Genomic DNA, 24,579 nt, shown 5'->3' on the forward strand with positions numbered 1-24,579 from the left:
GCCGAAGCTGTGCACTTCGTACAACTCGGCTCCGAGCACTCGGATCTCGGATCTCCGAGTGGCGAGTGCCCCGCCACAAGGATGCAACACAGTCGTGGCAGGATATCCCGCTGTTTGGGCACACACACACACACACACGCGGGCAGATAACTCGAGGGCGCCCAAGTATGAAACCATTAAGTGAAATATTTTATTGTGATTATATTTGTATGTTTCTATATTTATTTTATTCGCCAGCAAGTCGTAGTATGCTCATGTTAGGATTTCATTTTCCTGCAGGCTGCACCAATTTTGCGACCACCGCTGTTTCGAGGCTTCACCTGAAGGCCTGTCTTCTGGATCAGGTCGACACCTGACCACCGCTCTGTGCCGGAAAATTCCGGCTAATTACCCCAGTGTCCGTATTCGGCCATATTTGGCGGCCAGTCGGCCGTGTCCTTGTCGTCCTTCAAACCCGCTGGCGCCTTCCGTTGGCCAACTTCTGGCATCAGCTATCAGTTGACACAAAGTCAACGTTCAGGTGAACTCAATTTGCACCTGCACGAGCTACTGACACCTGAGCATATGAGCTTTTTATGTACATACACTGGACAAATAGACGCCTAATTTGCATGTACATACACTGAACAAAATGTGAATGGGCAACAAAATGATTTTACTTGTGTTTATTTAAAATTTCAAATGATCTTAAGTAAATGATCTCTAATGATCTCGCTTTAATGTGAATCTTCTTTAGTCTTAGGCTGTCATTGTTTTCGTTAACGCATTCATAAATACCTCTTTTGTGTTTAGGAATGAAATCCTTTTCTTGCAGTGCACTTTAGTTTGAACTTGAGCTGCAGAAGTAGTTCTCCCCGTGGCTCCTTCTCCGTCCATTTGGCCCGCACCTCGACTTTGATTTGGAGTGCCGTTTATGCATGCAACAGGGCGTATGAGTGCTGGCTAATTGGCTGCAGGTGGCGGCGGGTCACAGGTACCGGGTCACAGGTCACATAGCAACAAGTGCGGCTCACTGCTTACGAAACAGGAAAGTATCTGCAATTAAGAACAAATAAACTTAATTAACAGCCATTGTAATATTATCCCAAGCGTGGCTTAAAGAAGTAGTTTGTCATTGGTTTTAAACATTATATAAATAGCTAAAAATAAATACAATAAAAATACATTTTTAAAGAGGTTTGTCATTGGTTTTAAACATTATATAAAAACCTAAAAATAAATACAATAAAAATATATTTTTAAAGAGGTTTGTCATTGGTTTTAAACATTGTATAAATAGCTAAAAATAAATACAATAAAAATATATTTTTTTAAAAGGTTTGCCATTGGTTTTAAACATTATATAAATAGCTAAAAATAAATACAATAAAAATATATTTTTAAAGAGGTTTGTCATTGGTTTTTAAGATTATATAAATACTTTTAAATATATACAATAAAAATATACTTTTAAAGAGATCTTCACACAAACTTTTACTTAATTAAAATAGTTGCAAAATAGATTCTCCATTGGCTAATAGTTTCATAATTTTAACTTTGCCCAATCAATGTATTTTAAGTAGCGCATATTAGTTAATACAACCAACTTCACAACTAGTTGCAGTTGAGCAACATTGATTAAATTTTCAAATTCTTTCACTTGTTACAAACTTTTCGAACAAGATTGCCCCTAATAGCTGCAATTTCTCCCATGGAAGCGGCAGTTTTGGACCCGCTGCCTGGAAATTCAATTGAAATGCAGCTGCTGGCTCGCTTTTTGCTCGACTTTGCTTGTTTCGTGCTTATTTATTGTTTTCGGTCGCATTTCGACGACACTTCGCATGGCTTGTTGCGCTATTGCCAAAAACGATAAAGCGGCAAAAGCAAAACATTTAATTGGCGGCTGCCCCATGTCCAGTTCACTCTTCTTTTTTTTGTCAGCTAACTTTCTTTCCGCAAAAAAAGCGAACCGAAATAAACAAAAAAAAAACAACAACAGTGGACACCCACACTCCCGCTGGCATACAAATGAAGAGTAATAGTCGGTGTTCCCCCCTGAAAACCCCGCCCCACCAAGTTGCTTATGCAAAGTTGTACACAAAAAAATAGAAGTATAAGTGAAAAAAAATTGATTTAAAAAACTACCAAAACAAAAAAAAAAGCATTTGCGAGCGGTGGTGAAAAATAAAAGCAATTAAAAGAAGAGAGAACGCTTCCTCGACTATCAGATACCCGTTAATCAGCTAGGGAGAGTGCGAAACTGGAAGTTCAACAATCTTGTTGGCAATAATATTCATAAGATTTAGCCATGTTACAGCCACAACTTGACTCCGCTATTGGTTATGATCAGGAATATATATATTATATTATCAGCTCCATATTAGCTGTTACATTCTCATCAGCACATCTAGTATACCCTTAAACTCTGCGAACAACGGGTATAATTTTAAATAAATATTGTAATAATTGTCGTATAATCGCCAGCAGAGCCATGAAAGGCAGACGAAGAAGGTAACAACATCATTAAATAATTTCAGCTGCTGGCATTTAAGTGTTATATAATATTGCCCGATTATGGGGGGTTATTGTTTTCCACGGCCCTAATGGCCCCCCTTTCGTTGTATTTCTTTCTTTCTGCTATTTTTGGTATGGTTGTTTTTCCCGCGCTTCGCTTACTAATTTAGCCATTGCAACATTTGGGGCCAACGCTAAATGCTGTGAAAATCCAACACTTTTGTTTTCGAGTATTGGCGTGGGAGAATTCGCACTTAACCCGATTTCATAAAACTTTGCTTTTGTTATTTATATCTGCATTGAGCAAAAAATTATCTTAGCGATGCATTTCTCTTGAAAATTATCTTTTAATGGACTTACAACCATTGCTCAACATTTATTTGTAAAAAAGAAGATCAAATGTTAAGATTCGGTAATGGTAAAACTTGTTCCTAAATTACCTACAACTTGTTGCTCTTAGCTTTATATTCCAGCAGGTAGTTTCAAGTGAAATGTAGAGCTAAGAGTAACAAGTTTAGTAAATAAAATAACTGCGCTATGTGCTACTTTGCGATCCCTGCGAGCTGTTCGATGTCATGGTGCTGATGGGACTTCGTCTGCGGGACTTTCGCCTGGTCACATCCGACTGCCGCATCCGCTGGAATGCCAGATCGTAGTCGTTCACATTGATGCAGATGGCAATATAGGCCACCAGTTTGGGCGCCTTCAGCTCGCTGGCCAGCTGGCTCGCCCTCGCCAGCGACTCCTTCAGCCGCTCGAAGCGATTGAGCACGGCGTGCACCTGGCAGCCCAGGAAGATGCTGTTGAACCGCCAGATCAGACAGTTGCAGCTGCGGGCCTCTGGGGGTCAATAGTGGGTTAAGGAAGATGTCTTAAGGGGTTAAGGAGCATTACCCACCGTTGAAGGCCTTGCGGGCCACCACGAGGCACTTGTCGAATCGCGACTCCTTAAAGTGGCAGCGCGCAATCTCAAAAAACAAGTAGGATCGCTCGATTGGAAAGCGCGAGTGACGCAGGCGATGCTCCAGTTGCTCCAGCTTCTGGCTGTGAAATAAGAAATATTTTATATTATATATTATATTATATTTTATATAAATATATATATTTTATTTATTTTATACAAAAAGCAAACAACTTTACTCACTTCATTCGGCTGTGCCGCTCATCCTCCCTCTCGATCTCCACATAGATGTTGGGTCCCCCGAACCTTACGCTCATGTCGCGCAGCTTCTCCGTCCGCAGCAGATACAAGATGGGTCGATTCTGGGCCTGCAGAAAGTCCACATGGGCTGGCACCGTGCACCTATCGCAATGGGCCAGCGCCAGGGTATTGTACACGTCGTTGATGAACTCCCACTTCCAGGGCAGCGTGCGCTGCGTCTTATACTCTATGAAACCCGACATTATCTCCTCCACGTAGTCGGACAGCTTATCCACATCGCCCTCGCGCCGCCGCCGATGCACCTCGTGCAGCATTCGCATGCAGTCGCGTCGCGTCTGGTATTGGGCGTGGAACAGGTGCATCTCCTGCCACCGGTGCCGCTCCACGTCCGCAATCCGCCCGTGCCGCTGGCGCACGTACCGCCGGTTGTACATCGGATTCCGCGCTTGGAGCATTTTCTAAGTGAATTCATGAGAAATGGGGGGAAATCACACCAGAGAACATGTTTTCTTTTGAAAATTGAAAAGCTTAGTTTACGATATTGAGCATTGACTTGTCTTTGGTAAAATTAGAGGATAAGTAAGTATTTTATCTTTAGTAAAACTAGAGGGTAAGTAAGTAGATTATCTTTAGTAGAATTACAGGGTAAGTAAGTAGATTATCTTTAGTAGAATTATAATTATATAAATAAGTCTATTATCTTTAGTAAAATTAGAGGGTAAGTAAGTAGATTATCTTTAGTAAAATTATAGGGTAAGTAAGTAGATTATCTTTAGTAGAATTATAATTATAAAAGTTAGTATATTTGTAATTATTATTTGTAAGTATCTTTAGTAAAGTAAGTAAGAAGTGAGATAGGCTTCTCTTTAAAAGTATCTCTAATAATCCAGGATAATATTCAGGAAAAATTTCAAAGTGTTTTCAACTTTTTATCAGTTCATATTATAATTAGGAATAGAAATAAAAGTTACCCTGCTGATCTGTAAACTTTGCTCTACATTTCAATCGAAACACTTTCCCCGGAAAAGTTGAAAAGTTACCCTGTAGGAATTAGACTCACCATAAACCGCCGCACAGTGGTGAACTGCTCCTCGGCCAGCCTGCGCAGGGGGGGCGTGGTGATCAGCCGGAGGGGATTGAGGAAGTTGCGGTCGCTGCGCAGTTGACGCAGCAGCGCAACGTCGACGGCGCTGCGGCCCAAGTAGTGGTAGTTGTACAGGCTCTCACTCGCCCGCCGACGAGCCTTCTCCAGGGAGGTCAGCTGTGGCCGCTCCTTGATCAGGATACTCTGGACATCGCACTGCCGCCGGTCGCGCAGCGTCTTCCAAAGGGGGCGGGACACGTGGGCGGCCAGCTCCTTTTGCCGGCGGCTGATTTGCTGCAGGACGCCACTGTGCTGCTGCATGAAGGGACGCAGCGATTCGCCCAAGGTGTCTTCGAAAACGGCGAGGCTCTAGTGAAAATGACATTCAAAACGCAACTTCTTTAAACAAAAAATCGATAAATATGATACACTAAGATAGCAGCGAAGACTCACCCGCTGCTTGAGCAGCTCGAAGCGCCCGTGGGCGAACTGTCCGCCGAAGGGACGTCCGTCCGTATAGAGCGTGGTTAGGGCATTCTCGAATTCGTTGGCATTGAAGAGCTCGTCGCACCTTCTAACAACGATGTCGGCGGTGCGTGAGAGACTGGAATTCGATTCGCGTCGATGACCGATCATCGTCTCAATGGTCCGCTTGGATATTTGCAGGTCCAGGAGGGCGAGATCCGGACGCACCAGCGATTGCTGGCTCCGCAGGAGCAGCGACTTGTACAGGCCACTCGTCCATGACATGTTCAATTTTCATACGGCTAATTTTCGGGCAAACGCTAAATTTGGCCAACTGGAATTTGGCAAGTTACTGAGTGAAGCCAGTGAACAAAACTGTGACTTTAACTGTTGGAGCTAAGCCATCATGATGGTAAAACTATTATTAACAGCTTTCGATTTTGCATTTTTGGCTTTAGGGCAGTTGTACCAGAAAATACAGATTTTGAATAGCTGAAGTTATGGCTGCAGTTTCAACCAGGCAACCCGCGAAAAATCCCTGTTATTAACTTGGAATGTCAGTGGTTAAATTACAATTAACGTTTATTTCGCTTGAGTTTGGCTTTGAGTTGGTTTCAATAAATACAATAAATACGTATTAATTAACAGGCTTCAACGTTTAGCATTAACAATTCATTAACAATTACAAATTACGAATTACGAATTACGAATTACGAGTTACGAATTACAATAAATTAAGTTAAGGAGTGGAGAGGGGAGGGGAGGAGAGGCGACTAATGGTGTTTCCTCAGGGGGCGTGGCAGGCGGCGGGTGCGCAGACGGCGGCGTCGGGACAACGACTTCGCTGCCGGCGTCGCATATGCATTTCCATATGCATTTTCATTCGCATTTTCATTTGCATTTTCATTCGCATTTCCATAGGCATTTACATATGTATTTCCATATGCATTTTCATTCACATTTTCATTCGCATTTGCATAGGCATTTTTATAGCCGTTGCCATTTCCATCGATTTTCACAGCGCTTTCTTCGGGCTTTGCTGCTGCCGCTTCAGCGGATTCTTCTGCAGCGTCTTCCTCGCCTTCTTCCTTGGCATCCTCCTCCTCCTCCTCATCTTCCTCCTCGTCGTCTTCGTCTCCCTCTTCTTCTTCATCGGCAGCCTCCCCTTCTTCGTCTTCCTTATCCTTATCTTCAGCTTCTTCGGCTGCTGTGTCTTTTGGATTGACCTTTTCCTCATGACTTGCCTTCACCTCTTTCTCCAGCTCTTTCTCCCCCTTCTGCGCGCTCTCTTCGACCTTTTCCTCCGCTCCCTCTTCCTTTTTCTTCTCCCCCTTCGTCACCTGGCTTGGGGGTTCCTTCACCCGGTTTTTTTTCTCCACTTCATCATCATCATCGTCATCGTCCACGTTTATCTCATTATCACTATCGTTTTCCATTTCAACAGCCACTGTTGTCGAGTCTTCTTCTTCGTCGTCTTCTGCCTCCCCTTCTTCAGATGTCTCGCCCTCCTTCTCTTCTTCTGTCTCCTCCACCTTCTTCTCACCCTCTGCTTCTACTGTCTTCTCCCCATTGTTTGTGTCATCAATACCAATGTTTGGCTTGTTAAATGTCGTTGCTGTTGTCGGTATTTTTGTCGTTGTCGTTGTTGTTGGTATTTTCGTTGTTGTTATTGTGGTTATTGGTGTGGTTGTTGTTGTGGTTGTTGGTGTTGTTGTGGTTGTTGTTGTGGGCGCTTCAGTGGCTGCTATTGAATTGGTAATTGTTTCAATTACCTGACTTGGCCTCGGGCCACTCTCGCCATAACCATTGTCATTGTCAGGTGTCTCTTGCTCCGAGTCTGCCCCCGTCTCTTTCTCTTTCTCCGCCGCCGCCTCTGCTGCCGTCTCTTTCGCGTCTTCAGCTGCCGTTTCTTCGGCTTCTTCTGCGAGAGGTGCTTCTTCTGCCGGATCGCTGGCCATTAGCATTTCACTTTCGATTGGCAGGGGCTCCACCTCATCGGCTTCTTCTTCTTCTGCCTCCTGATCATCTCCTTCGCCCTCTGAATTCTTCTCCTCCTCTTTCTCCTCCTTCTCCTCCTCCTTCTCCTCCTCTTCCTGATGATCCTCAGCAGGCTGCTGTTCCTCTTGAGCTTTGTGCGGGGTATCCATCGCAATCGGTGGCTGATAACCCGTTGGATCCTCTTCATCCAACGTATCTGCCGAAGGTTTTTGCATCTCTGGCTGCTTTTCCGCAGGCTTTTCTTCATCTTGGTATTCAACCTTAATTTGACCCAGTGTCGGATAGCCTGGTTGTTCTTCCTCCAGCTGATCCTGTTTAGCTGGCTCGCTTGGTGTCTGATTCCTCTGAGGTAGGTAGCTCAAGTCCTCTAGATTTAAAGGAGGCTCAATCTTCTGGACTTGGTTATTTATGAGAGTCTGATAGCCCAATGATTGATTCTCCTCCATCTCATCCTCCTTCTCCACCTGATCAGTGACCACTGTTGTATTCTTCTGCTGCTGATTGTTGTCTGGCTGATAGCTCTGGGATTGATCATCCACATCCTTGACATCCTCTTGATAGGGATACTCTTCCGGCTGATCCTCCAGCTCGGCGTACTCATACTCCTCCGGATCATCGCTCTGGCCATCGCCAACCGGCAACACGGGCTTGCCATTCTTGTCCACATACTGCAGACCATCCAGACCCATTTGCATGCACTGGAAGTGCATCTCGAAGAGATCGGTGGTGGCCATCCGGACCACAAAGTCCATGCACATGTTCAGATTGTTGCCAACCACCTTGACGTCGGTCATTTGGACGCACATGGCCATCGGTACACCCATCATGACGGGAATGCAGAAGGGCGCCGGATTGCGCACCGAGATTCCGTACTTCGAGGAGGGTCTGCCATTCAGAAAGACCTCCAGTTGGGCCTCCTCCAGATGCGGCACAAAGCTCACGTTGGCGCAGACTGCAAACAGAGGCAAAATGGAAAGAAAACGTTGAGTCAAAATTACAGATAGGCACAACAATGAAACGAAACGATTCGATTCAATGAATGAAAGTGGCGGGTGGCAAACTGTCGGCGGATCCCATGGCAAATGGTGGGTGAGGATGTGGATGAGGATGAGGGGGTGGCCACCGCCGCTGGAAGCGCCAACAATTTGTGGCATTTTGATTGGCAAATGCTGGCATGTCACGAAGCGAAGCGGAGCGAAATGGAAACCAAGCCAAACCGCCGATCGCATTGTAGTCTCCGGCATGCGCCGCCAACCCGCGGCCAAGATTGGTTTCTTCGTTTCTTGGCCAAGGAAATCGGCCTGGAATCCAGCCGAAATAGCAGCCAAATATATGTGCCCACCACCCGCAGGCCAGGAGCCACGATTCCGAGTGATTCCAGGCTAAGTGACCGCAAAGATCCCAATTTATCCATAACCACATGGCCGACGGATTGTTCCGTGGGGGATTACTACTAAGCTAGTGTTCATTAGTGGATATTAAGATATTAAGCTAAATGGCATACAGATAATGAAAACCCAATTTAATGCTGCTTTTTATTACCAAATTAATAACAAGCACACTAGGAAAAAATTGTATTTGCCTATCCTTTTTGTGTAGATATAATTTAAAAAGATAGGTAGCTTTAGAACTTAGCAATTGGTATTTTTAAACATAGTTCTTGTTGAACTTGAACCTTTATAACTAAATACAACATTACAAACCCATTACTTTTTAAAGAAAAAAAAAATATTGCCTTTAAAAAAGCAACTAAGAAAGCTTAAAATAATACGCCATATGTCACTCTGTTCAATATTACAAGTCTGCTACTTATAGACATAATTTAAAGATTGAAGAACTTTAAACATGGACTTAAATCCTAAGGAAAAGTCCTTAAAGAACAGCTTTTCCTTAGCTCCCCGTTAATAGTTATAGATTGTCTCACCTTTCTGATCGAATCGGTACTGATCGACCTTGAGGCCGGCGCAGCAGCCACAGGTGGGTCCGCTGCACTCGCAGGGCTGGCCAAAGGTGGACCAGATGGAGCCCTTCTCGGAGTACTTGACGCTGGCCAGATTGCGGCCCCTGGACACACTGACCGTGGGCGGGAGGTAGTGGCGATGGGTTCGCAGCTCGTAAAAGATCAGGCCGTTGCTGTAGCTGCGCGAGGATGTGTGCAGGGGGCACAGGATCAGCACGATGGCCGCACTTATGCATGGAATCCAGGGTATCATGATCATGGCCACTGCGGATGGGCAAACTGCGCACTGAACAAAAAAACTGAAGAACACTGAACAAAAAGAAGGTGCTGCTTCGCGTTTTTAGGTGTGGTATGCGGTGGGTCACTTCACGATTAACGGTAACGGTACAGCCGTGGCAATCCAAATGGCAATTCCACTAGTATTCCAGTGGAGCAATGACAACCGCTCGCGATCGACGACAATTAAATATTAAAACGCTGAACGCGACGAGCGTTAGCTTAAAAATGAAATGGAAACCGCCGCCCGAAGAAGTCGACGTCGACGTCGGCGTCGGCAGCGACTGCGAGCGCGGCTGAGGCCAAAATGTTGCTGCGGAAGGGGGGGACACCAGCAGCAGCAACAGCAGCAGCAACACCACGCAGCAGCAACAGAAACAGCAGCAGCAGCAGTAGAAGCAGCAGCAACATCCAACGGCAGCAGCAGCCTCGTTAAATTGTCGCTCGTTGCGGCTGTTTGCTGTTTTTGCGGGCAAACCATTTGTACACTACCCGAAAAAGGGTAGCGTGAACTAGTGGATAGTCTTGTATATTCAGAAAATAACCAAAATATTGTACAAATACTTGTATCTACTCAATTACATCCCTATGTTCCTCAAATGGTAAAAGCTTATAAGCATACACTACCGCAAATTGGGTACCATTCTCAAATGTATATTTACTTGAATATAAATAAATATATTTAAGAACTAAATAATATGAATAACTATATTTTTAAGCCATGATAATATTTTATTCTATTTATTATTTAATATTATTATTATTTATTTATTATTATTTTATTTATTATTATTTATTTATTATTATTTTATTATTTTTGTATTATTATTCTATATTATTTCATTATATTTCGGATTTTAATAAATTTCCAATTTTATTCATGATATGCATTTATTTTAGTTTGCACGATTACCACTGTATCATTTTTCTTCATTTTGCATTTCAATATTTTAAAAGCATATCATAAATGACCAACTGAAATATTGCCTGATTAGGGTATTCGATATTCGCATTGAATTCAGTCAATTTAATTCTTATCAGCAGCGGCAAATCGCCAATTTCTGTTGTTGCTGCTGCAACAGTTTTTCCTTTTTTTGTATTCCTCTTTGCTGTTGTATTGTTGTTACTGTTTCTGTTACTGTTACTGCTGCTGTTCGTGCAGTTGCAGTTTTTACTGTGGCAGCCGCTTTGTTTATTTGTCTTTTAAGCCGATGTTGCTGCTGTTGCTGCTTTGCTTTGTTGCGTGTGCCGAGCGGTTTTAGTTTTTTTTTCGTTATTTTTTTTTTTCGTATTTCGGGTGACAGTGACAAGAAAATTGCGGCGATCGTGACTGGCTGGGAAAGCCAAAAGCAACAAAATTCCACACTCCCTGCCGCATTTGTTGTTGCCACCGCTGTTGTTGTTGTGCCACTGCTGTTATTGTTGTTACTGCTGCTGTTGTTGTTGTTGTTACGCAAAGCACTTGGGGCAGGTCATGGCCCCATGGACAAACCGAGACCCTCCACTCGACTCCACTGGACTCCACTCGATTTTCGAACTGGCCACCATTGCCGGCGGCGGGAGTTACGGTTATGGCCGCTGCTGTTGCCATAAACAAGCCTGATTTATCGATCCGATTGCCGCATCCACAACTGTCACCGGTTTATTCTCTTGCCTGGTTCATCCTTTCCCCAAAATGGCCATCTTTAAATGCATCAATGAGCAAATAAACCAGTGCTTTGGGCCACAAATCCAGTTGTTTTTATTTCATTTTGTTTCGTACATATTCAGTTATTGCAATTTCCATCTGATGGCTCTATTCAAAACATTACAAGGTGTACATGTTACAGAAATATAATTGCCCAGCAGTTTGGCTGTTTTTGGAGTGAACAATTCCTGCCAGTTTCAAATTGTTTTCATTGTTTCATTGTTTTTACATCTCTAACGAAGTACATGAAAAATTGTATCTGTTTCTAGAAAGTGCGTTTCCAGAAGTTAGATTTAGCACTTTGAAAACCCTTATTTTTAACCAATTAAGATTACCACTTTAAAAATGAATATGTTTGCCATTTAAACGGCGGCATATTTGTAATTTGAAGATACCATTAAAGTTATGTATGCATATAAAAGTCACATCTATGAAACGATGTTGGCAGAAACACCTATTCGATTTCAAACTATTGGGGCATCACTGCATTTGAATGGCAGCGTATTTCGGTGGCTATTTTGGGTACCGGTCCCAATCGCCTTAGGGCCCCAATATTGCATAATGTCTGGCCCAGACTCATTTATCAGCCGATGGCCAATGGCCAATGCCCGATGGCCGGTGGCTGGTGGCTGGTGGCCGATGATGACCAAAGGCCAGCGGAGAGGAGAGAAGAGCCAGTCGAACTGCAATCTCGTTAAGCGTTAAGGGGGACAGACACTTGCCAAGTTCGAATGATTTTGAATGATTCAATGGCGGGCGGTGGAATAAAGCGAAATGGAATGGAAATAGATGTGAAAATGAAATTGAAATTGAAAATGGAATGGAAATTGGAATAAGAGTGTCGCCAACAATTAACGCTAATAAGCTGGACTGGCTGGCTGGCTGGAGCTGCGGTGCAATGTGCTTTCGTTTATGTAATGGGCCACATCTCGTCATTATCAGCCGACTCGCTTATTGGGCATTATTATTCATTACTGATGGTATCAATTTGGCACGCCAGCTACTCTTTCTTCGTGAGTTTTTTCACTGGCCCTTACGCAAAACTAATGACCAGTCTCAAATATATAACTGAACTGAATTATGTGGGTCAATCGCGATGAGTAGGAGCTTTTAGCGGTTTTCAAATGTTTTGTATCCTGGCTCAGAACATCCTTAAAGCTTTCTGCAGAACATCGAGTTATGTTAAATAGACAAACTTTAAGCTCTTTTACACAGCAGGGTTCGAATTTTGGCTTCAACTTTAGAAAATTAGTACTAGTACTATTACTCCCTCAGATTTTCCATTTTAAATGCATCCGATGCTTTAAAAGGTATTTCCTTTTAGCTGCAATATTATTAATGCATTACCAACTTTCGCTTTTTGGCCCTTCAATGTGCATTGTCATTTGGCGTTATGTAAAATGCATAAACGCAACTTAAAGTTTGGCTGTGCAGAAAAAAATCAACAAGGTGAAAGTGAGCTTCCGGATTAAATTATTACTATGCCGATGGCAATAAATTATTACACATACCTTTTTATCTACTAGCTTTTAATTATAAGTTCATCGTATCGAGCCAAGAATTACATTAGTATTTTGAGCAATGCATTGGCAATAAAATTTGGCAAAAAATATGTAGTTCTTTTTCCATAAAATTAAAAATAGTTGTCCAAATATCAAGGCCCTATGCTCTTGAATTCATTATACAATTTTCCATTGATTAGCATTCAAATACGAAAACACTAATTTTTGACGGTTTTTCCAAACTTTCAGCGCATTAAAACATAATAATTATTTTTGGAAACCGAAGAACGAAAAGATCGGATGGATTATTACCAAGTATTGGCTGTAGAAATGTCGTGTGCATATAAAAATTAAAAGAAAATTAGTTTTCTTTTTATTCAATAAGAAAATGATCATGAAACAGCAAATTCAATTAAACATTGTTTTCCTTCCGTTTTGAAGGCTGTAAAACTGTATGGTCAACCAAAGATTTAAAAGTGACTGTCAAACTGTAAATTAAAAATGAACGCCCTAAAACTATGCTGCATATTTTTCAAGCAAAAGCCGCGCATTTCAATTGAAAGCCAAGCTATATTAAAAAAATCAGAGAACTGCATGAGTGACATTTTGTTCCACCCTGATCACACTCAAAAAAAACAAGCAGCCACAGCCTCTCTATTTTCCACCAGGTACTCACCCCTTTGCTCAAGCTCTTTCCACGTCAGAGCTGACAGCTGGTTGTAGCTCCTGGGAAATAGCTAGCTCAGTCCTCCAGTAGGTCGAAATCACTGCACCACTCACTCACTTTTAGTATTTTTTTATTTTAAAATATCGAAAAAGTGGTTTGCTTACGTAGGACTTTTGAGAAGCGCAGAGAAAGGCTCTTATATTTTGGTATTATTTAGTATTATTTGGTATTAAGTATTTAGTATTATTTAGTATTTAGTATTTAGTATTTAGTATAGTTTAGTATTTAGTATTATATATTATTTCATTTATTTATTTTAATGTAACGTAATACTTTCAGCTATATTATTTATAATTTTATAATTTCACTTTGAGTGCCAGCTAAAACAATAGAAATATCATAATGTTTATTAAGTATAAATAATATAAATAAATAATTGAAACATCAAAACGGAACAACATGTGCACGACCTAAAATATTGGTCCGAATATGGAATACCTCGTTGAAATCGTAATTAAATTTCCCTGTGTTTTCAAAAAAAAAGAAATATTTTTTTCACTTTTCTTCCAATTTTTGATGATGATTTATTGCCAATAACCGCTATTCTGTTATTTTGCGACTATAAATATCAGTTTTTTGATCAGAACATTCGTAATATTGGTCCGAATATGGAATGGCATACCTCGTTGAAATCGTAATTAAATTTCCCATCGAACTGTGTTTTCAAAAAAAAAGAAATATTTTTTTCACTTTTCTTCCAATTTTTGATGAAGATTTTTTGCCAATAACCGCTTTTCTGTTATTTTGCGACTATAAATATCAGTTTTTTGATCAGAACATTCGTAATATTGGTCCGAATATGGAATGGCATACCTCGTTGAAATCGTAATTAAATTTCCCATCGAACTGTGTTTTCAAAAAAAAAGAAATATTTTTTTCACTTTTCTTCCAATTTTTTATGATGATTTATTGCCAATAACCGCTATTCTGTTATTTTGCGACTATAAATATCAGTTTTTTGATCAGAACATTCGTAATATTGGTCCGAATATGGAATGGCATACCTCGTTGAAATCGTAATTAAATTTCCCATCGAACTGTGTTTTCAAAAAAAAAGAAATATTTTTTTCACTTTTCTTCCAATTTTTGATGATGATTTATTGCCAATAACCGCTATTCTGTTATTTTGCGACTATAAATATCAGTTTTTTGATCAGAACATTCGTAATATTGGTCCGAATATGGAATGGCATACCTCGTTGAAATCGTAATTAAATTTCCCATCGAACTGTGTTTTCAAAAAAAAAGAAATATTTTTTTCACTTTTCTTCCAATTTTTGATGATGATTTATTGCCAATAACCGCTATTCTGTTATTTTGCAACTATAAATATCAGTTTTTTGATCAGAACATTCGTAATATTGGTCCGAATATGGAATGGCATACCTCGTTGAAATCGTAATTAAATTTCCCATCGAACTGTGTTTTCAAAAAAAAAAAAGAAATATTTTTTTCACTTTTCTTCCAATTTTTGATGATGATTTATTGCCAATAACCGCTATTCTGTTATTTTGCGACTATAAATATCAGTTTTTTGATCAGAACATTCGTAATATTGGTCCGAATATGGAATGGCATACCTCGTTGAAATCGTAATTAAATTTCCCATCGAACTGTGTTTTCAAAAAAAAAGAAATATTTTTTTCACTTTTCTTCCAATTTTTGGATGATGATTTATTGCCAATAACCGCTTTTCTGTTATTTTGCGACTATAAATATCAGAACATTCGAAATATTGGTCCGAATATGGAATGGCATACCTCGTTGAAATCGTAATCAAATTTCCCATCGAACTGTGTTTTCAAAAAAAAAGAAATATTTTTTTCACTTTTCTTCCAATTTTTGATGATGATTTATTGCCAATAACCGCTATTCTGTTATTTTGCGACTATAAATATCAGTTTTTTGATCAGAACATTCGTAATATTGGTCCGAATATGGAATGGCATACCTCGTTGAAATCGTAATTAAATTTCCCATCGAACTGTGTTTTCAAAAAAAAAGAAATATTTTTTTCACTTTTCTTCCAATTTTTGATGATGATTTATTGCCAATAACCGCTATTCTGTTATTTTGCGACTATAAATATCAGTTTTTTGATCAGAACATTCGTAATATTGGTCCGAATATGGAATGGCATACCTCGTTGAAATCGTAATTAAATTTCCCATCGAACTGTGTTTTCAAAAAAAAATAAATATTTTTTTCACTTTTCTTCCAATTTTTGATGATGATTTATTGCCAATAACCGCTATTCTGTTATTTTGCGACTATAAATATCAGTTTTTTGATCAGAACATTCGTAATATTGGTCCGAATATGGAATGGCATACCTCGTTGAAATCGTAATTAAATTTCCCATCGAACTGTGTTTTCAAAAAAAAAGAAATATTTTTTTCACTTTTCTTCCAATTTTTGATGATGATTTATTGCCAATAACCGCTTTTCTGTTATTTTGCGACTATAAATATCAGTTTTTTGATCAGAACATTCGAAATATTGGTCCGAATATGGAATGGCATACCTCGTTGAAATCGTAGTTAAATTTCCCATCGAACTGTGTTTTCAAAAAAAAAGAAATATTTTTTTCACTTTTCCTCCAATTTTTGATGATGATTTTGCCAATAACCGCTATTCTGTTATTTTGCGACTATAAATATCAGTTTTTTGATCAGAACATTCGTAATATTGGTCCGAATATGGAATGGCATACCTCGTTGAAATCGTAATTAAATTTCCCATCGAACTGTGTTTTCAAAAAAAAAGAAATATTTTTTTCACTTTTCTTCCAATTTTTGATGATGATTTATTGCCAATAACCGCTATTCTGTTATTTTGCGACTATAAATATCAGTTTTTTTATCAGAACATTCGAAATATTGGTCCGAATATGGAATGGCATACCTCGTTGAAATCGTAATTAAATTTCCCATCGAACTGTGTTTTCAAAAAAAAAGAAATATTTTTTTCACTTTTCTTCCAATTTTTGGATGATGATTTATTGCCAATAACCGCTTTTCTGTTATTTTGCGACTATAAATATCAGTTTTTTTATCAGAACATTCGAAATATTGGTCCGAATATGGAATGGCATACCTCGTTGAAATCGTAATCAAATTTCCCATCGAACTGTGTTTTCAAAAAAAAAGAAATATTTTTTTCACTTTTCTTCCAATTTTTGATGATGATTTATTGCCAATAACCGCTATTCTGTTATTTTGCGACTATAAATATCAGTTTTTTGATCAGAACATTCGTAATATTGGTCCGAATATGGAATGGCATACCTCGTTGAAATCGTAATTAAATTTCCCATCGAACTGTGTTTTCAAAAAAAAAGAAATATTTTTTTCACTTTTCTTCCAATTTTTGGATGATGATTTATTGCCAATAACCGCTTTTCTGTTATTTTGCGACTATAAATATCAGTTTTTTTATCAGAACATTCGAAATATTGGTCCGAATATGGAATGGCATACCTCGTTGAAATCGTAATCAAATTTCCCATCGAACTGTGTTTTCAAAAAAAAAGAAATATTTTTTTCACTTTTCTTCCAATTTTTGATGATGATTTATTGCCAATAACCGCTATTCTGTTATTTTGCGACTATAAATATCAGTTTTTTGATCAGAACATTCGTAATATTGGTCCGAATATGGAATGGCATACCTCGTTGAAATCGTAATTAAATTTCCCATCGAACTGTGTTTTCAAAAAAAAAGAAATATTTTTTTCACTTTTCTTCCAATTTTTGATGATGATTTATTGCCAATAACCGCTTTTCTGTTATTTTGCGACTATAAATATCAGTTTTTTGATCAGAACATTCGAAATATTGGTCCGAATATGGAATGGCATACCTCGTTGAAATCGTAATTAAATTTCCCATCGAACTGTGTTTTCAAAAAAAAAGAAATATTTTTTTCACTTTTCCTCCAATTTTTGATGATGATTTTGCCAATAACCGCTATTCTGTTATTTTGCGACTATAAATATCAGTTTTTTGATCAGAACATTCGTAATATTGGTCCGAATATGGAATGGCATACCTCGTTGAAATCGTAATTAAATTTCCCATCGAACTGTGTTTTCAAAAAAAAAGAAATATTTTTTTCACTTTTCTTCCAATTTTTGATGATGATTTATTGCCAATAACCGCTTTTCTGTTATTTTGCGACTATAAATATCAGTTTTTTTATCAGAACATTCGAAATATTGGTCCGAATATGGAATGGCATACCTCGTTGAAATCGTAATTAAATTTCCCATCGAACTGTGTTTTCAAAAAAAAAGAAATATTTTTTTCACTTTTCTTCCAATTTTTGGATGATGATTTATTGCCAATAACCGCTTTTCTGTTATTTTGCGACTATAAATATCAGTTTTTTTATCAGAACATTCGAAATATTGGTCCGAATATGGAATGGCATACCTCGTTGAAATCGTAATCAAATTTCCCATCGAACTGTGTTTTCAAAAAAAAAGAAATATTTTTTTCACTTTTCTTCCAATTTTTGATGATGATTTATTGCCAATAACCGCTATTCTGTTATTTTGCGACTATAAATATCAGTTTTTTGATCAGAACATTCGTAATATTGGTCCGAATATGGAATGGCATACCTCGTTGAAATCGTAATTAAATTTCCCATCGAACTGTGTTTTCAAAAAAAAAGAAATATTTTTTTCACTTTTCTTCCAATTTTTGGATGATGATTTATTGCCAATAACCGCTTTTCTGTTATTTTGCGACTATAAATATCAGTTTTTTTATCAGAACATTCGAAATATTGGTCCGAATATGGAATGGCATACCTCGTTGAAATCGTAATCAAATTTCCCATCGAACTGTGTTTTCAAAAAAAAAGAAATATTTTTTTCACTTTTCTTCCAATTTTTGATGATGATTTATTGCCAATAACCGCTATTCTGTTATTTTGCGACTATAAATATCAGTTTTTTGATCAGAACATTCGTAATATTGGTCCGAATATGGAATGGCATACCTCGTTGAAATCGTAATTAAATTTCCCATCGAACTGTGTTTTCAAAAAAAAAGAAATATTTTTTTCACTTTTCTTCCAATTTTTGATGATGATTTATTGCCAATAACCGCTATTCTGTTATTTTGCGACTATAAATATCAGTTTTTTGATCAGAACATTCGTAATATTGGTCCGAATATGGAATGGCATACCTCGTTGAAATCGTAATTAAATTTCCCATCGAACTGTGTTTTCAAAAAAAAAGAAATATTTTTTTCACTTTTCTTCCAATTTTTGGATGATGATTTATTGCCAATAACCGCTTTTCTGTTATTTTGCGACTATAAATATCAGTTTTTTTATCAGAACATTCGAAATATTGGTCCGAATATGGAATGGCATACCTCGTTGAAATCGTAATTAAATTTCCCATCGAACTGTGTTTTCAAAAAAAAAGAAATATTTTTTTCACTTTTCTTCCAATTTTTGGATGATGATTTATTGCCAATAACCGCTTTTCTGTTATTTTGCGACTATAAATATCAGTTTTTTTATCAGAACATTCGAAATATTGGTCCGAATATGGAATGGCATACCTCGTTGAAATCGTAATCAAATTTCCCATCGAACTGTGTTTTCAAAAAAAAAGAAATATTTTTTTCACTTTTCTTCCAATTTTTGATGATGATTTATTGCCAATAACCGCTATTCTGTTATTTTGCGACTATAAATATCAGTTTTTTGATCAGAACATTCGTAATATTGGTCCGAATATGGAATGGCATACCTCGTTGAAATCGTAATTAAATTTCCCATCGAACTGTGTTTTCAAAAAAAAAGAAATATTTTTTCACTTTTCTTCCAATTTTTGATGATGATTTATTGCCAATAACCGCTATTCTGTTATTTTGCGACTATAAATATCAGTTTTTTGATCAGAACATTCGTAATATTGGTCCGAATATGGAATGGCATACCTCGTTGAAATCGTAATTAAATTTCCCATCGAACTGTGTTTTCAAAAAAAAAGAAATATTTTTTTCACTTTTCTTCCAATTTTTGATGATGATTTATTGCCAATAACCGCTATTCTGTTATTTTGCGACTATAAATATCAGTTTTTTGATCAGAACATTCGTAATATTGGTCCGAATATGGAATGGCATACCTCGTTGAAATCGTAATTAAATTTCCCATCGAACTGTGTTTTCAAAAAAAAATAAATATTTTTTTCACTTTTCTTCCAATTTTTGATGATGATTTATTGCCAATAACCGCTATTCTGTTATTTTGCGACTATAAATATCAGTTTTTTGATCAGAACATTCGTAATATTGGTCCGAATATGGAATGGCATACCTCGTTGAAATCGTAATTAAATTTCCCATCGAACTGTGTTTTCAAAAAAAAAGAAATATTTTTTTCACTTTTCTTCCAATTTTTGATGATGATTTATTGCCAATAACCGCTATTCTGTTATTTTGCGACTATAAATATCAGTTTTTTGATCAGAACATTCGTAATATTGGTCCGAATATGGAATGGCATACCTCGTTGAAATCGTAATTAAATTTCCCATCGAACTGTGTTTTCAAAAAAAAAGAAATATTTTTTTCACTTTTCTTCCAATTTTTGATGATGATTTATTGCCAATAACCGCTATTCTGTTATTTTGCGACTATAAATATCAGTTTTTTGATCAGAACATTCGTAATATTGGTCCGAATATGGAATGGCATACCTCGTTGAAATCGTAATTAAATTTCCCATCGAACTGTGTTTTCAAAAAAAAAGAAATATTTTTTTCACTTTTCTTCCAATTTTTGATGATGATTTATTGCCAATAACCGCTATTCTGTTATTTTGCGACTATAAATATCAGTTTTTTGATCAGAACATTCGAAATATTGGTCCGAATATGGAATGGCATACCTCGTTGAAATCGTAATTAAATTTCCCATCGAACTGTGTTTTCAAAAAAAAAGAAATATTTTTTTCACTTTTCTTCCAATTTTTGATGATGATTTATTGCCAATAACCGCTATTCTGTTATTTTGCGACTATAAATATCAGTTTTTTGATCAGAACATTCGTAATATTGGTCCGAATATGGAATGGCATACCTCGTTGAAATCGTAATTAAATTTCCCATCGAACTGTGTTTTCAAAAAAAAAGAAATATTTTTTTCACTTTTCTTCCAATTTTTGGATGATGATTTATTGCCAATAACCGCTTTTCTGTTATTTTGCGACTATAAATATCAGTTTTTTTATCAGAACATTCGAAATATTGGTCCGAATATGGAATGGCATACCTCGTTGAAATCGTAATTAAATTTCCCATCGAACTGTGTTTTCAAAAAAAAAGAAATATTTTTTTCACTTTTCTTCCAATTTTTGGATGATGATTTATTGCCAATAACCGCTTTTCTGTTATTTTGCGACTATAAATATCAGTTTTTTTATCAGAACATTCGAAATATTGGTCCGAATATGGAATGGCATACCTCGTTGAAATCGTAATCAAATTTCCCATCGAACTGTGTTTTCAAAAAAAAAGAAATATTTTTTTCACTTTTCTTCCAATTTTTGATGATGATTTATTGCCAATAACCGCTATTCTGTTATTTTGCGACTATAAATATCAGTTTTTTGATCAGAACATTCGTAATATTGGTCCGAATATGGAATGGCATACCTCGTTGAAATCGTAATTAAATTTCCCATCGAACTGTGTTTTCAAAAAAAAAGAAATATTTTTTTCACTTTTCTTCCAATTTTTGATGATGATTTATTGCCAATAACCGCTATTCTGTTATTTTGCGACTATAAATATCAGTTTTTTGATCAGAACATTCGTAATATTGGTCCGAATATGGAATGGCATACCTCGTTGAAATCGTAATTAAATTTCCCATCGAACTGTGTTTTCAAAAAAAAAGAAATATTTTTTTCACTTTTCTTCCAATTTTTGATGATGATTTATTGCCAATAACCGCTATTCTGTTATTTTGCGACTATAAATATCAGTTTTTTGATCAGAACATTCGTAATATTGGTCCGAATATGGAATGGCATACCTCGTTGAAATCGTAATTAAATTTCCCATCGAACTGTGTTTTCAAAAAAAAAGAAATATTTTTTTCACTTTTCTTCCAATTTTTGATGATGATTTATTGCCAATAACCGCTATTCTGTTATTTTGCGACTATAAATATCAGTTTTTTGATCAGAACATTCGTAATATTGGTCCGAATATGGAATGGCATACCTCGTTGAAATCGTAATTAAATTTCCCATCGAACTGTGTTTTCAAAAAAAAAGAAATATTTTTTTCACTTTTCTTCCAATTTTTGATGATGATTTATTGCCAATAACCGCTTTTCTGTTATTTTGCGACTATAAATATCAGTTTTTTGATCAGAACATTCGAAATATTGGTCCGAATATGGAATGGCATACCTCGTTGAAATCGTAATTAAATTTCCCATCGAACTGTGTTTTCAAAAAAAAAGAAATATTTTTTCACTTTTCTTCCAATTTTTGATGATGATTTATTGCCAATAACCGCTATTCTGTTATTTTGCGACTATAAATATCAGTTTTTTGATCAGAACATATTGGTCCGAATATGGAATGGCATACCTCGTTGAAATCGTAATTAAATTTCCCATCGAACTGTGTTTTCAAAAAAAAAGAAATATTTTTTTCACTTTTCTTCCAATTTTTGATGATGATTTATTGCCAATAACCGCTATTCTGTTATTTTGCGACTATAAATATCAGTTTTTTGATCAGAACATTCGTAATATTGGTCCGAATATGGAATGGCATACCTCGTTGAAATCGTAATTAAATTTCCCATCGAACTGTGTTTTCAAAAAAAAAGAAATATTTTTTTCACTTTTCTTCCAATTTTTGATGATGATTTATTGCCAATAACCGCTATTCTGTTATTTTGCGACTATAAATATCAGTTTTTTGATCAGAACATTCGTAATATTGGTCCGAATATGGAATGGCATACCTCGTTGAAATCGTAATTAAATTTCCCATCGAACTGTGTTTTCAAAAAAAAAGAAATATTTTTTTCACTTTTCTTCCAAATTTTGATGAAGATTTTTTGCCAATAACCGCTTTTCTGTTATTTTGCGACTATAAATATCAGTTTTTTTATCAGAACATTCGTAATATTGGTCCGAATATGGAATGGCATACCTCGTTGAAATCGTAATTAAATTTCCCATCGAACTGTGTTTTCAAAATAAAAGAAATATTTTTTTCACTTTTCTTCCAATTTTTGGATGATGATTTATTGCCAATAACCGCTTTTCTGTTATTTTGCGACTATAAATATCAGTTTTTTGATCAGAACATTCGTAATATTGGTCCGAATATGGAATGGCATACCTCGTTGAAATCGTAATTAAATTTCCCATCGAACTGTGTTTTCAAAAAAAAAAGAAATATTTTTTTCACTTTTCTTCCAAATTTTGATGAAGATTTTTTGCCAATAACCGCTTTTCTGTTATTTTGCGACTATAAATATCAGTTTTTTGATCAGAACATTCGTAATATTGGTCCGAATATGGAATGGCATATCTCGTTGAAATCGTAATTAAATTTCCCATCGAACTGTGTTTTCAAAAAAAAAGAAATATTTTTTTCACTTTTCTTCCAATTTTTGATGATGATTTATTGCCAATAACCGCTTTTCTGTTATTTTGCGACTATAAATATCAGTTTTTTTATCAGAACATTCGAAATATTGGTCCGAATATGGAATGGCATACCTCGTTGAAATCGTAATTAAATTTCCCATCGAACTGTGTTTTCAAAAAAAAAGAAATATTTTTTTCACTTTTCTTCCAATTTTTGATGATGATTTATTGCCAATAACCGCTTTTCTGTTATTTTGCGACTATAAATATCAGTTTTTTTATCAGAACATTCGAAATATTGGTCCGAATATGGAATGGCATACCTCGTTGAAATCGTAATTAAATTTCCCATCGAACTGTGTTTTCAAAAAAAAAGAAATATTTTTTTCACTTTTCTTCCAATTTTTGGATGATGATTTATTGCCAATAACCGCTTTTCTGTTATTTTGCGACTATAAATATCAGTTTTTTTATCAGAACATTCGAAATATTGGTCCGAATATGGAATGGCATACCTCGTTGAAATCGTAATCAAATTTCCCATCGAACTGTGTTTTCAAAAAAAAAGAAATATTTTTTTCACTTTTCTTCCAATTTTTGATGATGATTTATTGCCAATAACCGCTATTCTGTTATTTTGCGACTATAAATATCAGTTTTTTGATCAGAACATTCGTAATATTGGTCCGAATATGGAATGGCATACCTCGTTGAAATCGTAATTAAATTTCCCATCGAACTGTGTTTTCAAAAAAAAAGAAATATTTTTTTCACTTTTCTTCCAATTTTTGGATGATGATTTATTGCCAATAACCGCTTTTCTGTTATTTTGCGACTATAAATATCAGTTTTTTTATCAGAACATTCGAAATATTGGTCCGAATATGGAATGGCATACCTCGTTGAAATCGTAATCAAATTTCCCATCGAACTGTGTTTTCAAAAAAAAAGAAATATTTTTTTCACTTTTCTTCCAATTTTTGATGATGATTTATTGCCAATAACCGCTATTCTGTTATTTTGCGACTATAAATATCAGTTTTTTGATCAGAACATTCGTAATATTGGTCCGAATATGGAATGGCATACCTCTTTGAAATCGTAATTAAATTTCCCATCGAACTGTGTTTTCAAAAAAAAAGAAATATTTTTTTCACTTTTCTTCCAATTTTTGATGATGATTTATTGCCAATAACCGCTATTCTGTTATTTTGCGACTATAAATATCAGTTTTTTGATCAGAACATTCGTAATATTGGTCCGAATATGGAATGGCATACCTCTTTGAAATCGTAATTAAATTTCCCATCGAACTGTGTTTTCAAAAAAAAATAAATATTTTTTTCACTTTTCTTCCAATTTTTGATGATGATTTATTGCCAATAACCGCTATTCTGTTATTTTGCGACTATAAATATCAGTTTTTTGATCAGAACATTCGTAATATTGGTCCGAATATGGAATGGCATACCTCGTTGAAATCGTAATTAAATTTCCCATCGAACTGTGTTTTCAAAAAAAAAGAAATATTTTTTTCACTTTTCTTCCAATTTTTGATGATGATTTATTGCCAATAAC

The 24,579-nt window shown here is 36.6% G+C and overlaps 2 protein-coding genes across 3 annotated transcripts; both read right to left on the bottom strand.

Annotated features, from left to right (window-relative positions):
* Positions 1–2,820: 2,820 nt before the first annotated feature.
* On the bottom strand, positions 2,821–5,673 carry LOC6525682. Of its 2 annotated transcripts, none has more exons than XM_002101468.4 (5): positions 5,193–5,673; positions 4,716–5,108; positions 3,638–4,113; positions 3,392–3,537; positions 2,821–3,333 (listed from the first exon to the last, which is right to left on the bottom strand). In XM_002101468.4, the coding sequence occupies exons 1-5, from the start codon at positions 5,487–5,489 to the stop codon at positions 3,029–3,031; spliced, it is 1,617 nt and encodes a 538-aa protein (XP_002101504.1). In that variant the 5' UTR covers positions 5,490–5,673; the 3' UTR covers positions 2,821–3,028. The 2 variants fall into 2 exon arrangements, with proteins under 2 accessions (XP_002101504.1, XP_039231365.1); XM_039375431.2 differs by having other exon boundaries at positions 4,716–5,138; positions 5,193–5,284.
* Positions 5,674–5,768: 95 nt separating this feature from the next.
* LOC6525683 (glutamic acid-rich protein) lies at positions 5,769–9,776 on the bottom strand. The gene is made up of 2 exons (XM_039375419.1): positions 9,127–9,776; positions 5,769–8,154 (listed from the first exon to the last, which is right to left on the bottom strand). Exons 1-2 carry the CDS (start codon positions 9,419–9,421, stop codon positions 5,978–5,980), a joined length of 2,472 nt encoding a protein of 823 aa, XP_039231353.1. The 5' UTR covers positions 9,422–9,776; the 3' UTR covers positions 5,769–5,977.
* Positions 9,777–24,579: the final 14,803 nt, after the last annotated feature.

This window comes from Drosophila yakuba, chromosome X (assembly GCF_016746365.2).
Source record: "Drosophila yakuba strain Tai18E2 chromosome X, Prin_Dyak_Tai18E2_2.1, whole genome shotgun sequence".
In the NCBI taxonomy this organism is placed as follows: domain Eukaryota; kingdom Metazoa; phylum Arthropoda; class Insecta; order Diptera; family Drosophilidae; genus Drosophila; species Drosophila yakuba.

Bases quoted from the DNA above. Each gene is read 5' to 3' on its own strand.
- LOC6525682 (XM_002101468.4), bottom strand. From the start codon at position 5,489: ATGTCATGGACGAGTGGCCTGTACAAGTCGCTGCTCCTGCGGAGCCAG. The intron at 5,109-5,192 runs GTGAGTCTTCGC...CATTTTCACTAG, and splicing joins TCGAGCTGCTCAAGCAGCGG to AGCCTCGCCGTTTTCGAAGA. The intron at 3,538-3,637 runs GTGAGTAAAGTT...CTTATTTCACAG, and splicing joins GAGCGGCACAGCCGAATGAA to CCAGAAGCTGGAGCAACTGG.
- LOC6525683 (XM_039375419.1), bottom strand. From the start codon at position 9,421: ATGATCATGATACCCTGGATTCCATGCATAAGTGCGGCCATCGTGCTG. The intron at 8,155-9,126 runs GTGAGACAATCT...CTCTGTTTGCAG, and splicing joins GTACCGATTCGATCAGAAAG to TCTGCGCCAACGTGAGCTTT.